The following is a 16,563-nucleotide window of genomic DNA, read 5'->3' as shown; positions in this document are numbered from 1 at the left end:
ACAGAATAATAACAGTACTTAACTCAAGGAGGGATACTGCTTACAGTGTACAATCTCTAGAAGTTAGTAAGTGGTGCCTATTATTATTTCTACTTCCAAAAAGAATCTGAGGCGTGTTATTTGTAATAAAAGCATATGTAGAAAAAGACCACAACACCATAAGAAATTGAAGTTTCATGTTAAAGGGGAAAGAATTCCCAGCTGACAGGAAAACATGACCCTTGCAGAGTAGGGAAAAAGAACTGAATTTTATTCCACAATTTAGCAAGCTACTATCTTGGAATTCTCCCTAAATAGGGATTTTCGAATCCTACTTTTTGTTCCCTGTGGAAAGGATTCTGCTTTCACATGACATGCACAGTTCCCAAGCTTGGAGTTCACTTTTACTTTTTAAATAGTGCGTGTATTCCAGGCATTCTTCCAGATCTTCTTTGTAAAAGATGTGTTTCTTCATTAAAAACATATAAAATCAAAACCAGTAACCCCACAATCTCTTCTTGTACTATTCTCTTTGATCAAACAAAAAAACCTGCCAACTGAGAAACAAAATGACCAAACTTGAGAATAAAAATTAGTGGTGAGTTTGCTGGAATTCAGGGTAAGGGAGAACACGCCAGTTTCCATTTCTAGGAATAAAAAGGGAGGGACTGACATGGTAGCACCCCAAAAAGGAAGGAGTGATCTGAGTCAGCTGGAACCCACCAGAAAGGGGCAAATGAGACACAAACGATGGCCTAAACTCCTCTAGATATTTCTTGTGGGATGTAATAAGCCATGAGACAGTAATTAGTACCGTAATTTCTACCATAAGATAAAAACAATAGCCTAAACTCTCCAGGACACGGCAACATCATGATCTAATAACAGTACGTAACAGATAATAACAACAGTGGACCAGAAGCCACAGTTATTGACGGTTAAGTGTGTGTCAGGTACTAGGCTAAGCACTTTATGAATCATTATCTTACTTCCTAATAATAATATTAGGTAGTATTTACTGAGCACTTGCTATGTGCAGGGTTCTATGTTAGGTATCTTACATGTATTAATAATGAATATAATAAAAATAATAATCTACACTTGCATAGCACTTACTCTCTGCCAGGCACTGTCCTAAGTGCTTTACATATGTTTATTCATTTAACCTCACTCAATCTCACGAAGGCAGATGCTGTTCATATACTATAATAGCATCTGTAACATACTATTAGAGTCTATGTATAGCTATAATACATATGTAATAGTATTTGTAACAGTACATATACTATTTTAACCCCCATTTTATGGATGATTGGACTGAGGCACAGAGAGGTTAAATAATGTACCCAGCGTCACACAGCTAGGAAGGGGGCAGAGCTCAGGTTCAGACCCAAGCAGTCTGAACTCCTGGGTAGTACACTCTATTCCTTCACATCACCCAACTCCCAGCTGTGGGAGTTTCTACCACAACCCCGCTGGAGAGATGACGAATCTGAGACTCAAAGAATATGAGTGGCTTGCCCCAAGTCACACAGCTAGTCGGCCAGGATTTGAACCCAGGTCTGACTCAGAATCCTGGACTCTTAAGGACTTTGCACCATAAGGACCTCTACTGCCTTCCCTTGGCACTTGGGATGGAGACGCCATCCCCCTACCCAACGGGTGAGGCGGCAGTCTTTGCGCCCTGCATCCCTCCACACTCACCAAGCTTATGTTGGAAGCACACTTTGGCCAGCAGGATGAGGATGAAGGGCAGCCCTTTCTGGAGCCAGCAGATCACGGCCTTCAGCTCGGACAGGGCTGGGGCGGGCGTCCCCGGCTGCTCGTCGCCGGCCTCGTCGGAGTGCGCGCGGTGGTCCCCGCCCACGTGCTGCAGCAGGGAGCCCCCGCGGTGGCCGCCGTGGTGGAAGTGGTGGTGGGGCTGGCGGTGGTGGTAGGCGCCCCCCTCACCGCGGCCCCCACCTTCCTCCCTGGATGTGGGCATCTGGAGGAACACGTCCCCGCCGCCCGCCGCGGCCCCCAGCACCAGGCTGGACGGGAAAGGGGTGGCGGGGAGGCTGCCTGTCGGGAGGCCCGATAAGCCGGAGAAGAGCGCTGGCGGGGAGGCCGCTTCTGCCTTCAGACTCTCAAAGACTCCGCCTTCGTCCACACTCGCCTCAGAGCTGAGCGCTTGACTGCGATTTCTGGGCCAGAAGGGAGGAGAAAGCCGCCACCAAGTCAGGCAGTGGAGGATGGGGGGCAATGGACCCTATCAGTGATGTTAGGGGCCGAATTGGGGCCCGTGTCCCAGGAAAATCATATGTTGAGACCCTAACCCCCAGTACCTCAGCCTGTGACAGTTTTTGAAGACAGTGCTTTTGCAGAGGTAAGTGAAAATGAGATCATTAGGGCCAGCCTTAATCCAATATGACTGGTGTCCTTATAAGAGGAGGAAATTTGGACACAGACATGCGGGAGGGAAGACGACGTGAAGACACAGAGAGAAGGGGCCCATCTGTGAGCCAAGAAGAGAGGCCTCAGAAGAAACCAACCCTGCCGATGCCTTGATCTTGGACCTCCAGCCTCCCGAACTGTAGAAAATAAATTTCTGTAGTTTAAGCCACCTAGACTGTGACACCTTGTCACCCTGCAGCCCTAGCAAACTAATATAAGTAATAATAGCAACAGGGTCATAATCTTTACTGAAATTTTACTATGTGCCAGATACTTTTCTAAGTGCTTTCCATCAATTAACTCATTAAATCTTCCTATCAACCCTGTGAACTAGGTACTAAAAATACCAACTTACAGATCAAGAAACTGAGGCACAGAACAAACTAACTTGTCCAGGATCACACAGCTGGTAAGGTATGGAACAGGGAAGAGTCAAACCCAGCAAGGCTACCTCTGGAGCCTGCTTTCTTAACCACTACACTTTACTGAAAAGGGAGCGCAGAGTCCTCTGATTCTAGAATAACCTCAGAAACTCAGGTACCCCTGGTTCTGTAATCTCCAAGTTCAATGATTCCCAGTTCCCAAGAGGATCCACCTTGGTCACAACTGGTATTTGGAGGGCAGCAGAAAGTAATGGGAAGAAGATTTAATTGGAGAAGCCCACATGTGAACCCTAGCTCCACCCTTCCCAGGGGTCTTAACAATCCTACACTCTGTTTTCTCACCTGGAAAATGGGTATAAACACCATTCATGCATAGAATTCCTGGGGATCAAATTTAGAACACCCCTTTCAGTGTACCTCGCACTTAGTAAGTGGGAACTATTATCTCTAATCCCTATGGAAAACCTCCAGGGCTAACTGCCATTTCTAGTTCCAAGCACAGGCCTGTTGTACTGGAATCAGGTAAAGGATGCTGATGCTCTCTCAGAGCCATTGCTGGAGGAGCAGAGAGCCTAGAGTTACCCTTCCGAGAATGGTGAGCCCCAAACTGGGTGCACTTTCCCATGAACACCATGCCCCGGAGTTCTGGATGTCATGTGTCTCCTCTTGGGCTTGTCCTTTTCGAATGCAATCAGTCTACACAACAGGTGGAGCTGATTAGCTCAATGTGCTGTGTCAGTGGGAGGGGCAAAGAGCCACCCTCCCCTCCTTATCTCACCCCAGAGTAGGGTTCCCAAGGAACCTCCACAGACCCCTATGGTACTCTAAATACATCCTGAGTTTACTGAAAGTGAGTGCTGAGTTCCACTCATCCTGTGGGCCCCATAACCCAGGGCATACAACCCAGGTGCTTAATAAAAGTATGCTAGTTATCGGGCTTCTCTGGGGGCGCAGTGGTTTAGAATCCGCCTGCCAATGCAGGGGACACGGGTTTGAGCCCTGGTCCGGGAAGATCCCACATGCCGCAGAGCAACTAAGCCCACGTGCCACAACTACTGAGCCTGCGCTCTAGAGCCCGCGAGCCACAGCTACTGAAGCCTGCGTGCCACAACTACTGAAGCCTGTGCGCCTAGAGCCCGTGCTCCGCAACAAGAGAAGCCACCGCAATGAGAAGCCCGCACACCACAACAAAGAGTAGCCCCCACACCGCAACGAACGGTAGCCCCTGCTCTCCACACCTAAGGAAACCCTGCATGCAGCAACGAAGACGCAACGAAGATGCAACGCAGCCATAAATAAATAAATTAATAATAATAATCATAAAAAAAGTATGCTAGTTACCATCCAGGCACAAAATGGCCCCAGAGGGAGGCTGCAGGGGAGGTTTTACACTGCTTTCACACTTGATCTTACGTAATCTATTCTCCACTCAGACAAGGGTGCATTAAAAAAAAAACCAAAAGAAACATGTATTTGATTATTTCACTAACCCACTAAAAGGGCTTCCCATTCTAAACTCCTTCCTGCAGTCTCAGATAAACCCTAAAGATAGGGACTAATATCATTTCCATTTTACAGATAAAGAAACTGAGGCTTAGAGAGATGAACTTGCCAGATATCTTGGATTATCTTGCCCTGAACTCCAATCTCACCATGTGCCCTTTTCTTACTGCCCAAGGGCTTCCAGGGCCCTTGCCCAGGCCACCCCCTTCATGGGCTGTCCCCCTGCCCCACCCTGTCCCACCTAGGTAACTTACGCTCATCCCTCAGATTCTGGCTAAAAATCTCTCTTGCTTGGTGGAGCCTTCCCTACCTCCTGGACAACGACAGGCTCCTTGCTCTTTGTCCTCACTGCACTCTACCCTCCCCTGCACAGGACTGATCATATTTATTGTTTTACTCCTTACCTGTGACTCTCAACCCTGGGTGTACATTATAATAACTCGAGGGAGCTTTTGAAAAATACAGGTGCCCTGGACCCAATGTTGACCAACTGAATCAAAATCTTTGGGGTTGGGCCTCAGCACCGCTATTTCTTCAGAGCCTTCCGGGTGATTCTAACATGCAGTCAGCACTGAGAATGGCACTTGAGACTGGGCCCTGCTCTGTAAGGTCAAAGACCATGACTGTTTGCTCCCCACTGGATTACCACTACCCAGAACAATGTACCTCGTGCATAGAACATGCTCAATATTATTTGAAAGAGTGAATGAATAAGCATACTAAAGGCTCTGAGAAGGCCTGCAACTGAAAAAATTAACTTTGTTAAACCTAGTGTTTCCCAAACTTATGTGACCATGGAATTATTTTCTTCCATGGAAAACCTATTCAATCTTGTAGAATACCTGTGAAACCCAGCAGGGGAGATGCCGGTCTGGAGAAATCTTGGGGTTGGCTTCGCTGGCCTTACAAACTTGAGGTGGGGGTAAGTTATCATAAACCACCAGGTTTACACCCCAGCAAGGGAGGGAACTTGAAGATGGTTACCCACCCCCCTACCTCCCATGGCCCATCCCTCCTGGCTCCAAAAGCCCAGGAAATGAGTGGTCCTATTCTCTTGGGTTTGGGATAATAACAAAAATAGTATTAATAATGACAACAACAACTAACACCATGGCTATGATCGTCAAGGGGACTTGAGCTTTTTCTGCACTTCAGGAAGCTGAGCTCAGAAAGCAGGAGTCCTGGCAGGTGCCCACAGTGGCCGCCCTCTCTCCCCCACCGTCCCACAGGGACCTGGAAAGCCTCCTGTCTGCCTTGAGCTTGCCAGCACTCTGAGTCCACTGGGCTCAGGGGGCCTCCAGTACAACAACCAGGGAAGACTCAACCCACCAAGGACCTTTATATAGCTGGGCTCCCTTCTCTAGGCCTAAACGGGAAAGAATATTCCTTGAGGGGCAGAGGCTGAGCTTCCAACTTAACCACTTAAAGGCTAGAACGTGAGGTAGCCCGGGAGAAGAGTGAATCCACCCAGATAGGAGGCAGATGAAATGTGGTATCTCAAAGCACAGACTTTGCAGGGGTCAAATGGACCAGGGCCTGAATCTCAGTCCTGCCACTTCCTGGCTTTGTGACTTCAGGTAACTTACCCTCTCTGAGCCCCAGTTTCCTCATCGATAAAATGGTGATAAAAACAGTCCTCACTTCCACAGGCTAATGTGAGGGTGACACAAATAAGCACACAATACACAGTGGCCATTATTTCTCCAGCATGGTCTCTGTCCTCAAAGCCCTCGCCGTTCATTTGAGAGCAAAGAGTAATTCTGTCTTCAGAGGCTGGAAAAGCTCCAACAGCCATGCTTATTAAAAGCTGGGTTCCGTGTATCTTCACTCATTCATAAGCAAACCTGAGTTTTGCTATCTGCCATTTATAGATGGGGAAACTGAGGCCTAGAGGTGAAGGTGCTTGCCAAAGGCAGCAAAGGGGGAAGTGGCTGAGCTGGGATTTTGGCCAAGGGTTGTCTCACTTAAGGCCAGTGCCCTTCCCTGCAGAACAGGCAGGCTTGATGGAAAACTCAATACTGGACTGGTGGGTACTTTGTGATAGTGTGGCCAATCTCAAGAATTGCAGGGGACTTGAAATGGGCTGCAAGGGAGGAAAAGCTTGGCTGCCTGTTCCTTGGATGTACGGTCCAGCATGGTGAGGGGGTTGTGGCTGGGAGACTGTCACAACCTGAGAACAGGTCCCCATGGTCTGTACCCTCTTTGGCTTAAGTAGATGGAAGTTCTAGCTTATTAGTGTTTTAACTGCATTTTCTTAGATTCTGTACTTGTCTATTTGGCATCTGCACATTACAGGGTCAAACTAATGGCCAAAGTTGTTTACAACTCCCCTGTAAACTCACATCCCTAACCACCTCCAGAGCTCACATCCCTAACCACCTCCTTTATCTAATTCCCATTCTCAGCCAATATTTCCTCTGCCCCAAATCACTCAGGGCCAGGTACAGACAACTAGAGACCACTCCTACAGCCTAGAGTCCACCAACATTATTCAAACTAGTCAATCCTAAGTTGTTTCCCCTCCCCTGCCTTACTCTGTGTGGAAAACACAATAAAAGCTGTGACCTATGCTTTCCCTTGCTCCTTTCTGCCTCCTGGCTGACCCCGGTGCTTCCCCATGTGGCCCTGCGTAGGGTGACATGCCCCCTTATCTTGGAAACTGCAAGTAATAAAAATCTTTCAATGTCATCCGCCTCTCCATGTTGCAACTCAGACACCTCTATAAATTAAAATCCCCTGGGTACAATCATTGATACAATGAGTCAAGTGGATCACTGTTTGCACAGGCTTTGAGAATTACCATAAGAGCAACAGCAAGCTGTCACGTGTTGAGGATATGAGGCCATTGCCATGCAAAGCAGTGTCCAATCAGATCTCCTCTGCTCTTCTAACGAGTAGCCCTGAGGGGCAGGTATTACTCCATCCAGTTTTGGGTTGCCCTTGACCACCTGAAGCTCAGAGCCTCAGATGGAATGAGGGGATGCCTACCTTTCAGGTGGAACGTTATCCGTGTTGCTGCTGTGGCGTCTCTGCATTTTCCTTAAGACCTAAAAGTCAACACATGCATGAGCCAGAGTCTCCCAATATTCTCAGTGCCTGTCAGATCACCATGGTAACCATAAACAAGTACTACTTGTATCTTACTTCCCTAGAGCTCTCTGACATTTTGCAAACTGTGTTTCAGTCTGTTATGCCATTCAACCCTCAAATCAACACCCTGTCCCATGAAGAGAGTGTCATCAGCCCATTTCATGGATGAGAAGGATGAGACCGGAGGTGGAGGAAGTTCTCATGTCAGAGGAGAAAGAAGTGAACTGTAAAGCAAAGAGGTGCTGGAGGAGGTCAAGTGAGCAGCAGACAGTTAGGAAACATGGATCCTGGACTGATGCCACCCCTAATTTGCTGTGTGACCCTGGACAAATTGGTAACCTCTCTGTGGCCTCAGACTCCCCATAGGTTAAATGGGAGAGGGGTGAAGTGTCCGAACCCAAAGCTTCCTTCCAGCCCTCACATTTAATACAGTGGTAATGAAGATCTGAATTCTCATGGAGACACGTCACCTGGTTCACTGTGAGGAACCACAGGGACTTCAGAACTCCATGTTGACGACACCTGAGGTGGGCATTCAGGTGGGGATGTGACCACTGGATTCCAGAGAAAGCAGGCCTCTCCCTCTTCTTCCTCTCCAAAGGCATGCACGGGTCACAGGAGCTTATCAGAGGCTCCAAACCCTGGATGGAATAGAACACTTAAGTGAATAGTCCATGGGATGCCTTGAACCTGAGAATAAGTCTTGGGGCTTCATGGGTAGTTATAAGCAGATGGTTCTGTTGCCTCCTTGTCCCTTGTTAGCCTTCCATTGATACCTTGTTGGGACTCCTGAGGACCGTTATGATCTGAATGTATTAATATCTTGTCCTATTGTCAAACTCTGAGTCGTGATTGGGGAATACAGAAAATATGTTTAAGGCCCTCCGCAGGCTACCCACTGCAATCAGAATAAAATTCAAGCTCTGTTCCTGGCCTGCAGGCCTCACCTGTTCCCAACCTCATTTGCCTCCACTCTCCTCCAACCACACTGGCCTTTTTGTTTTTCAAACGTGCCAGCTTGTCCCTGCCTCCGGGCCTTTATACTTGCTGTTCCCTCTCCCTAGAATGCTTTTCCTTCTGGCTAGCTCCCTCAGGACAAATGTCACCTCCTTCCAGAGGCCTTCTCCTCTCACCCTCGTGACCCAACATACATTTCCCCGTTTTACCTTCTTCATAGCATTTATCATTTATTTACATGTTTGCATATTCATTTATGGCCTGTCCTCCATTAGAATACGAATGCCACAAAAGACACGATCGGCCTGCCTGGTTTGCCCTTCTGCTTCCACATCTAGAACACTGCCTGAAAGAGAGTAGCACTCAACAAGTATTTACTCAATGAGGAAAACATCAATGGGTCTCTCACTTACCTTTTTCTACGTCCCTTGTTCCCTCCCTGACCTCTCACTCTAGAGAAGAAATAAAGGCCAGAGACTTTTCATGAGTTGGTTTAGCTTCCTTGAATATTTGTTTTTGTACCAGGACCAAAGATGGCGCTCTTAGTTCAGGGTGCCATACGAGTTGTTGAGTGACTTCCTGATCCTGACCAGCCTTCTTCAGGGGACAGCACTGGTGTTACCAGGGCCACTGATTAGCGAGACAACCCCCCAGCTAAGCCTCCTTTCTCATTTGGAAAATCAGCCAAAAGATGGGTCAGTAGCACCATCTTCATATATGAAGGAAAGCTCATCCCCTAAATCTGTTTCAAGAACCTGCAATCTCGCCTTAATGCCCCCTCTCCCCGCAATGATTCCTCATCGCCTGCAAATCCTCGGGGAAAATAAAATACAGAATCTCAAGTTTCCATCCATAAATTTGACACAGCCCCCTAAATAAAATACCCAAGATTTCACTTTCAGATGCTTGCTTTCGAAGGGGCTTCAGGTCCTGTGTTGGCAGTAGGCCGTACATAATTATTCCAATATCGAATTCTGTAATAAAACGTTTGCACGTGGGATGCATCTGAATGACTGAATGAAATGCCTTTTTACCCTCTGCTCCATACATCGCTCTCCATCCCTAAGGAGGATTTCACCAGAGTTTTCAATGTATGAGAGGTTTTAAGTTGCACCCCCGAGCTGTTATATGACTGCACCGAAATGCACGCAAGAGAGCATCTCCTGCATCACTTGCACTGGAAGCAGGCAGGTGCGCTCCGTATACAATGCTGCAAGCGTTTTTCATTCCTGCAACCAAAGTTTACCGCGAAACGCCCCAGGACTGAAAGGGCAGGAGATTACGCTGACCATACCGGGGGGAAAAAAAATAACGTTATCTTTTTACCTGCCCAGACGATTCGGCAATCTCAGCGGCATCATTCTCGTGCTTCCAAGCCAATCACTCGCTCGGCCCGGTTAGCACCTGACTTCCGAGTGCTTCCGGCCTCTCCCCAGGTTCTTTCTCAGGTCGCGGCGCCCAGCGCTGAGACCCGGGCAACAACTCCACCGGCCGCACGCACACGATTGCCCGCCCCCTTCCCGGAATTCAGCCAATAGGAAGCCGCCGCTATGCAGGGACCAATGAGGAGGAGGCCGAGCGAGGCCGGCGGGTGACGCGCGAGGTGTGCAGGCGGTGTGTGGGGCGAGGTCACGTGAGGAGGCGCGGGGTGGCTGACGGGAGCTGGCTGGGCTGAGGGCTGCGGGGCCGGCGCCCGCCGCGAGCCATGGGGCTGCCGGCCGCGTAGGGGCCATGCCGCCCGGGCCCCGGGCCTGTCCCGCTCCGCGCCGGGATGGTGAACCTGGCGGCCATGGTGTGGCGGCGGCTCCTGCGGAAGAGGTGGGTGCTCGCCTTGGTCTTCGGGCTCTCGCTCGTCTACTTCCTTACCAGCACCTTCAAGCAGGTCAGTGGCCGCCCTCCCTCCCCGGGTGAGGGAAGCTGCCTCTGCAGCCGCGCTGCCCGAGTGTCCGGTGCGCCGGGCCGCCTCCGGAGAGGTGGGCGTTCGTGTCCCGGGGCTGAGGACGGGCGAAGGGACCCGCCCATTTCGTTGGTAGGCCAGGGGCAGAGCTGGGACTCGAACCCGGTGCTGTGGGCCCTTACGCTGTGCTTGTTATCACCCTGAGGGCCGTCTCCTTGCCTCCTACCTGCCAGGCCGAGTGCTGAGCGGGGGCGAGCATTTCTCCCTTCTCCTCACGGCCGTTCTGGGGGGCGGTGTCCCCGGGTTCCAGCAGGTAACTCGAGACTGGAAAAGGTGGAGATGCCTGGGCCAGTAAGATGCCCAGCTGAGCTACGAAGCCAGCGCTGGTGTGCCTGGTTTTCATTTAATTTAGGGGCTCGGTTGTCCGGCAGGGAGACGCCTCAGGACCCACGAGGTGCTCTTTCTGTGCATAACTTGGTTGGGTGGAATTTTCCTTTCCCCTCCCCATCCGCTTAGTTTTTCTTCTCTGTGCGAATTTGTGGGAGAAAAGGCAGGATGCTTTGGTGGGAAATGTTACCCAGAGCATTGTCCCTTCGTTTAGAAGTCCAGTTCAGACGTTTAGGTTTTTAGAAAGGGTGAGCATATGCCAGGGTGTACCCGGGACAACCCTGGTTTATGCTCTTGCGCTGATGCAGTTAGAAAAGCTCCCCTTTTCATTCTCAAGGGTCATATTCGTATAAAATTTGTCAATGAATAGAAAAGAAATACTAAGTGATATGGTCACCTTAGTTTTAGGAGATTGTAAAACGGAAAGTTAGGGGACCGTAGCCCACCTCTCACCTCAGGCTAACAGAGAGGCTGAGTGTTGTAAGCCTCTTCTGGTGACTGGGATGCGTCGGTGACATTCATGCAGACTAAGTGCTTGCACTTGTGTTTTCACAACTTCGCAGACACCTGCTCATGGCCACGTGTTGTTCCTTCCCTGTCAGGTGGTGCTGTAGTGACCCTGGACTCAGCCCTCTACCTTCCTCCCAGCTGACCCAGCTCATCTCTAGCACCATTGGTTTAAATACCAGCTGTATGCTGTTGCTGTTTCTAACTCCAGCCTTGACCTATCCAGAAACCCCAAGGTTCATATCCCGTTGCTTGCTTGACGTCCCTTTTTGCGTGCGTTGTCGGCTCCTCATACTTGGCCAAAACAGAACTCCTGATTCTCCACCACCACTTCCTCTCCAGTCTTCCCAGCCTCACTGAGTGGCACTACCATTCCCCAGCCACAGATACCTTCTGCTTTTCCCTGTCTGGACTGCTGTAGTAGCCCACCAACAGGTCTCTGCTTCCTTGCTTTTTTTTTTTTTTTTTTTTTCCGGTACGCGGGCCTCTCCCCGTTGTGGCCTCTCCCGCTGCGGAGCACAGGCTCCGGACGTGCAGGCTCAGCGGCCATGGCTCACGGGCCCAGCCGCTCCGCGGCATGTGGGATCTTCCCGGACCGGGGCATGAACCCGCGTCCCCTGCATCGTCAGGCGGACTCTCAACCACTGCGCCACCAGGGAAGCCCTGCTTCCTTTCTTATTCTGCAGTCTATTCTCTAACCAGCAGGAGGAGTGATAATCTGAAAAGAAAAAAAAAAAAATCCCAGCACTCCCTTGTGTATAGTTCTTCTTTGGATTCCTGTTGCACTCAGCTAAAACTCCAGACGCCCGTTCCAGGATCTCTGCATTGTGAGTGTTTTTTTTTTTTTTTTGTCAGTTCAGGTGAGGCTAACTATTACTGCTCCAGGTCACAGCAGGTGACAGAATCTCAGTGATTTCAGTTCCTTGCCCATAGTCCTGCTTTATTTTCTCTGCGGTAAGCATCACTTACTGAGCATTTCTAGATCATTTACTTGTTTATCTGTCTCCCCTCACTCTCCCTTCTAGAACGTAATTTTTTGGAGACCAGGGACCTTGTCTGTGTTGTTCGTAGAATCTCAGTCCCTAGAATACTGCCAGGCACTTCATGGGTATTCAAATATTGGTTGAACAAACAATCACATCTTTTTAATTGGGGTGACTTTTCCTTTCTTCCCAGCTTGGCACAGTCCTACTAATTTTTCCTGCCTGACTCAGATGCTGTCTACACTGTGACTTTCCCTACAACCACTTTTTTTTTTTGGCTGCACCGCGGGGCTTGTGGGGTCTTAGTTCCCTGACCAGGGATTGAACCCGGACCCTCAGCAGTGAAAGTGCAGAGTCCTAACCACTGGACCACCAGGGAATTCCTCCTACAAATGCCTTTTAAGTACTCTGGTGTACCTTGTTCTTATTTTATTTTTCCCTGTGTGTCTTTTTTTTTTTTTAAACTTGTGATCTGTGACTACAGTCCTAGGGGTGTGTGTATGTGTGTGTGGGGGGGGTGATCGTGAATCCCCTGAAACTTTCAGCAACAGTTTTGTTTTGCAGATTTTTCTGGATCTGATTCCCCCACTGCCTAAGAAACGCGTTAGCTATAACCTCTCTATCCCTGCCCATCAAGCCCCTGGCAACCACTAGTCAACTTTCTGTCTCCATGGATTTACGTATTCTGGACATTTCATATAAATGGAAACATACACTATGTGGTCTTCTTTGTCTGTCTTCTTTCAGTTAAAAGCCAGTCTTCAAGTCTCATCCATGTTGTAGCATGTATTAGTACTTCATTTTTATGTCTGAGTAACGTGCCGTTGTAGGCATCTAACACATTTTGTTTAGCCATCATCATTTGATGGAGACTTGGCTTGTATCTGCCTTTTGGCTATTATGACTAGGGCTGCCATGGACATTGGTGTACAAGGTTTTGTTTGGAAATATGTTTTCAGTTCTCTTGAGTATGGTCCTAGGAGTGGAATTGATGGGTCACTTGGTAACTGTGTTTAACTTTTTGAAGAACTGCCAGGTTGTTTTCCAAAGTGGCTGCACCATTTGCAGTGAACTTTTAAGAAACTATACTTGTCAAGTTTTGAAGTAGTATCAAAGAAGATTATCCATAATTATCTGGAAGAGCCACGAAAATACTCCTATTTCCAACTGCACATTTGTGTGAGGTAGATTTTCTTCATAAGCTTCAACCTGAACAATGTATTGCAATAAATTGGATTTAGAGGCAGTTGTGAGAATCCAGCTGTTTTCCGTCAAGCCAGACATTAAAAACATTTGCAGAAATGTAAAGATATTTTCTCATCTCACCAAGTATATTTTTTTGTTTTGAAAAACATTTTTCCCCCCACACACATGAAAAACTGTTGACATGTAATGGGCTCATTATTGTTATTTATTATTATTATTTTTTGCGGTATGCGGGCCTCTCACTGTTGTGGCCTCTCCCGTTGCGGAGCACAGGCTCTGGACGCGCAGGCTCAGCGGCCATGGCTCACGGGCCCAGCCGCTCCGCGGCATGTGGGATCTTCCCGGGCCGGGGCAGGAACCCGTGTCCCCTGCATCGGCAGGCGGACTCTCAACCACTGGGCCACCAGGGAGACCTCATTATTGTTATTTTTAAACGAATAAATAACTTATTTAAATGTTTTAAGAATTGGTTTTAATTTCCAGTATGATAAATATCATTAGCCATAACCCTCATTAACTCACATACTGAAGTCCTCAATAATTTTTAAAACTGGAAAGGATCCTTGGAGCCTATTCTGACTGATGCCCCTCCTGCGTGCCTGTGAGTTTGCTGCAACTCTGCTCTATTCTCTGCTGCAGTTGCGGTCTTCCAGCACTCCTGAGCTGTGGCTTGAGGGAATCTGCTCCATTTTGCCTAGCCTCAGGCTCCATCTGTAAGGAGCTGTGCTGTAGCACAGCTGTCTGTCTATTGGACGGGAAGACGGGGTGGGTGTGGTTAGAATTAATTGAGAAGAGGCTGTGAAAAACTCGAAAGCTTTGGAGTTTTTCATATGATCCTTAGCTCTGCTTCAGTGAGACTGTGAACTCATGGAGCAGATGTGGCCACTTTTTGCCTAGAGAATAGTTGATTATTCTCTACAGCTTTGAATTCCTGTTTTGATTTTCATGTTAATTAATGCTTTGGGGGATAGCTTAAATTGTAGGGATGGGAGCACAGGAGAAATTAGTGACCTTGGTGGGGATGCCATTGGGGGTGAGACTGGGTGCTAGGTGACTTGGGCACATTGATTTAACAAATGTTTAGTGAACACCAGCTGCACCAGGCACTGTCTGCTAGATGATGGAGATACAGTGGGAGGCAAAGCAGATACAGTCTTACTCTCCCAGAGCCTATATTCTGTAGGGGGTGAGGGGTAGAAATGGCAAATGAGCAGAATTATTTCAGATAATAATTTGTGATACAAAGAATACAAAACAAGGTACTGTGATAGAGCGGCAAGGTGGGCCTAACTCTGTGGGGCATTTGAGCTGAGAATAGAGAAATCCGTCTTGGAGTCAGAAGGGTCCTTAGAGGTCCTCTCATGTAAATAACTGTTCTCATAGTTGTTCAAGTGGTGCAGTTCCAGAAAGTGTCAGGGCTATTTGCATAACTCCTTGAAAATATATAAACATCTTTAGCTTTAACGTAATTAAGTATGTAAATTGGTTTCAAGTTAGACACTATATAAAGTATAATAAATCATAAGAGAGAGTTGCTAATCTGTTTTTCTGCTCTGTTTTTCACCGTATCAACAAGGTACATATACCTTTCAGAGTCTGTAAAGTGCTGCACAGGGTAGAGGAGGAAAGCAATTATCTTTAATCTCACCAAACAGAGAGATTTACTGATGATATTTGGGCATATTTTCTTTCTTCATATTTTAAAAATATAATTAGGGCCTACTGTTTCTTCACTTAACATATATGCATTTTCCCCATCTTTAAAAGCTCTTTCGAGGTGTAAGTTTTTATAACTAAAAATTTCCATGATCAGGCTATATTTATTAGCTATTCCCCAAATATTAGACATTGGGATTCCCTCTGGCCTTTATCCCCTTTTTTCTTTTACTTTTGAGAATCATAAGCGATTCTTTTAATGACAGTGCCTTATGTTTAAGTGCTTTACTGCTTACATGGGACACATCTCATTTGACCCTAATGATAACCCCCGAAAAAGAGACAGGACAGTTATTAAAATACCCCTTTTTAAATCAGAGGTTAAGTAATATACATTAGTAATAAAAACATTTCTCTAGCGCCTTGTAGTTTATGAAGAAAATTCTGGAGGCTCCTTTTTTTTTAAAAAAATAAATTTATTTATTTATTTATGGCTGCATTGGATCTTAGTTGCTGCGTGTGGGCTTCCTCTAGTTGCCGTGAGTGGGGGCTACTCTTTGTTGTGGTGCGCCGGCTTCTCAGTGTGGTGACTTGCTGCAGAGCACGGGCTCTAGGCGCATGGACTTCAGTAGTTGTGGCATGCAGGCTTAGTAGTTGTGGCTTGCGGACTCTAGAGTGCAGGCTCAGTAGTTGTGGCACATGGGCTTAGTTGCTCCACTAGAATGTGGGATCTTCCCGGACCAGGGCTCGAACCTGTGTCTCCTGCATTGGCAGGTGGATTCTTAACCACTGCACCACCAGGGAAGGCCCTGGAGGCTCTTTGAGAATAGAGAACCTGCCTATCTTTGTCTCTGTATCTTTAACACATTGTAAGAACTTGATACCTTTGAATGAATCTTGAATTAAAAAATACACACACACACACACACACACACACACATACACATACACACGGGGGGTGGTGCTCAAAATTGAGACAGCCTAGTAGGGTAGTTTCAGAAAGGTTTAAAGCCACCTGTTCAATGAAGGAATTCCCTCGGTGCCCCTTCACCACACCCTTGCAAGACTGGACCTTCAGGAAAGCGACCATGTGCTAATTCATTACATTTGCCATTATGTCTTACACAATCTCTTGTACGGTCTTTTCTGGTTGTACAGCTCTTACCAGTTCTTTTGGAAAGGTCTTAAATATTCATGTTTGAAAACAAGTACAAGTGCTGGGAGAATTGCCATCCTATTTACCAGGAACACAGTAATGTGAAAGAGGTCCTTCTGGGATGCCCTTGTCCGTGAACTCTTCATTTTCTTTCAGAAGGAATAACAGGAAAGTTTGAGAGTGATGTCAAGAGCACTTTCAACCTTGTTGTGAGATCCAGTTTACTGTACTTTGACCAGCTTCTTAAGTCTTTATGGCTGTTAATTTATCTAGGGTAGCATTTCAAGTGCACTTTAGTTTGCACATAGCTTGATTATGCCGTTAATTGACACGGTCCCAGCAGAACTCATGAATTTACAGGTGGTTAAGCATTGTGCACCTAAGTGATTTTTCCCATATTCTCAAGACTTATGCATTTAAGTCCTT

The 16,563-nt window shown here is 47.4% G+C and overlaps 2 protein-coding genes across 12 annotated transcripts in view; one reads left to right on the top strand and one right to left on the bottom strand.

Moving 5' to 3' along the window:
• The window catches only part of RNFT2 (ring finger protein, transmembrane 2), a 66,706-nt gene extending 56,872 nt beyond the window's left edge, over window positions 1–9,834 (bottom strand). For 4 of the 6 annotated variants that reach the window (XM_060311024.1, XM_030860421.2, XM_060311022.1 and 1 more), the window contains exons 1-4: window positions 9,672–9,834; window positions 7,859–8,029; window positions 7,287–7,345; window positions 1,684–2,162 (exon numbers count right to left, since the gene is read on the bottom strand). In XM_060311024.1, the coding sequence (XP_060167007.1) occupies window positions 1,684–2,162; window positions 7,287–7,345; window positions 7,859–7,993 (673 nt within the window). In that variant the 5' untranslated portion in view covers window positions 7,994–8,029; window positions 9,672–9,834. Of the gene's footprint in view, window positions 1–1,683; window positions 2,163–4,136; window positions 4,214–7,286; window positions 7,346–7,858; window positions 8,030–9,671 lie in introns of those variants that run through there. The other 2 variants (XM_030860424.2, XM_060311026.1) reach the window with 2 other exon arrangements.
• A 145-nt stretch (window positions 9,835–9,979) lies between these two features.
• SPRING1 (SREBF pathway regulator in golgi 1) overlaps window positions 9,980–16,563 on the top strand; it is a 259,804-nt gene continuing 253,220 nt past the window's right edge. For all 6 annotated transcript variants that reach the window (XM_030860431.3, XM_060311027.2, XM_060311028.2 and 3 more), the window contains exon 1: window positions 9,980–10,227. In XM_030860431.3, the coding sequence (XP_030716291.1) occupies window positions 10,117–10,227 (111 nt within the window). In that variant the 5' untranslated portion in view covers window positions 9,980–10,116. The remainder of the gene's footprint in view (window positions 10,228–16,563) is intronic.

This window comes from Globicephala melas, chromosome 13 (assembly GCF_963455315.2).
Source record: "Globicephala melas chromosome 13, mGloMel1.2, whole genome shotgun sequence".
NCBI classification, from domain to species: Eukaryota; Metazoa; Chordata; class Mammalia; order Artiodactyla; family Delphinidae; genus Globicephala; species Globicephala melas.
The sequence above is the reverse complement of the archived record's forward strand: the minus strand, read 5'-3'. Positions and strand labels throughout refer to the sequence as shown.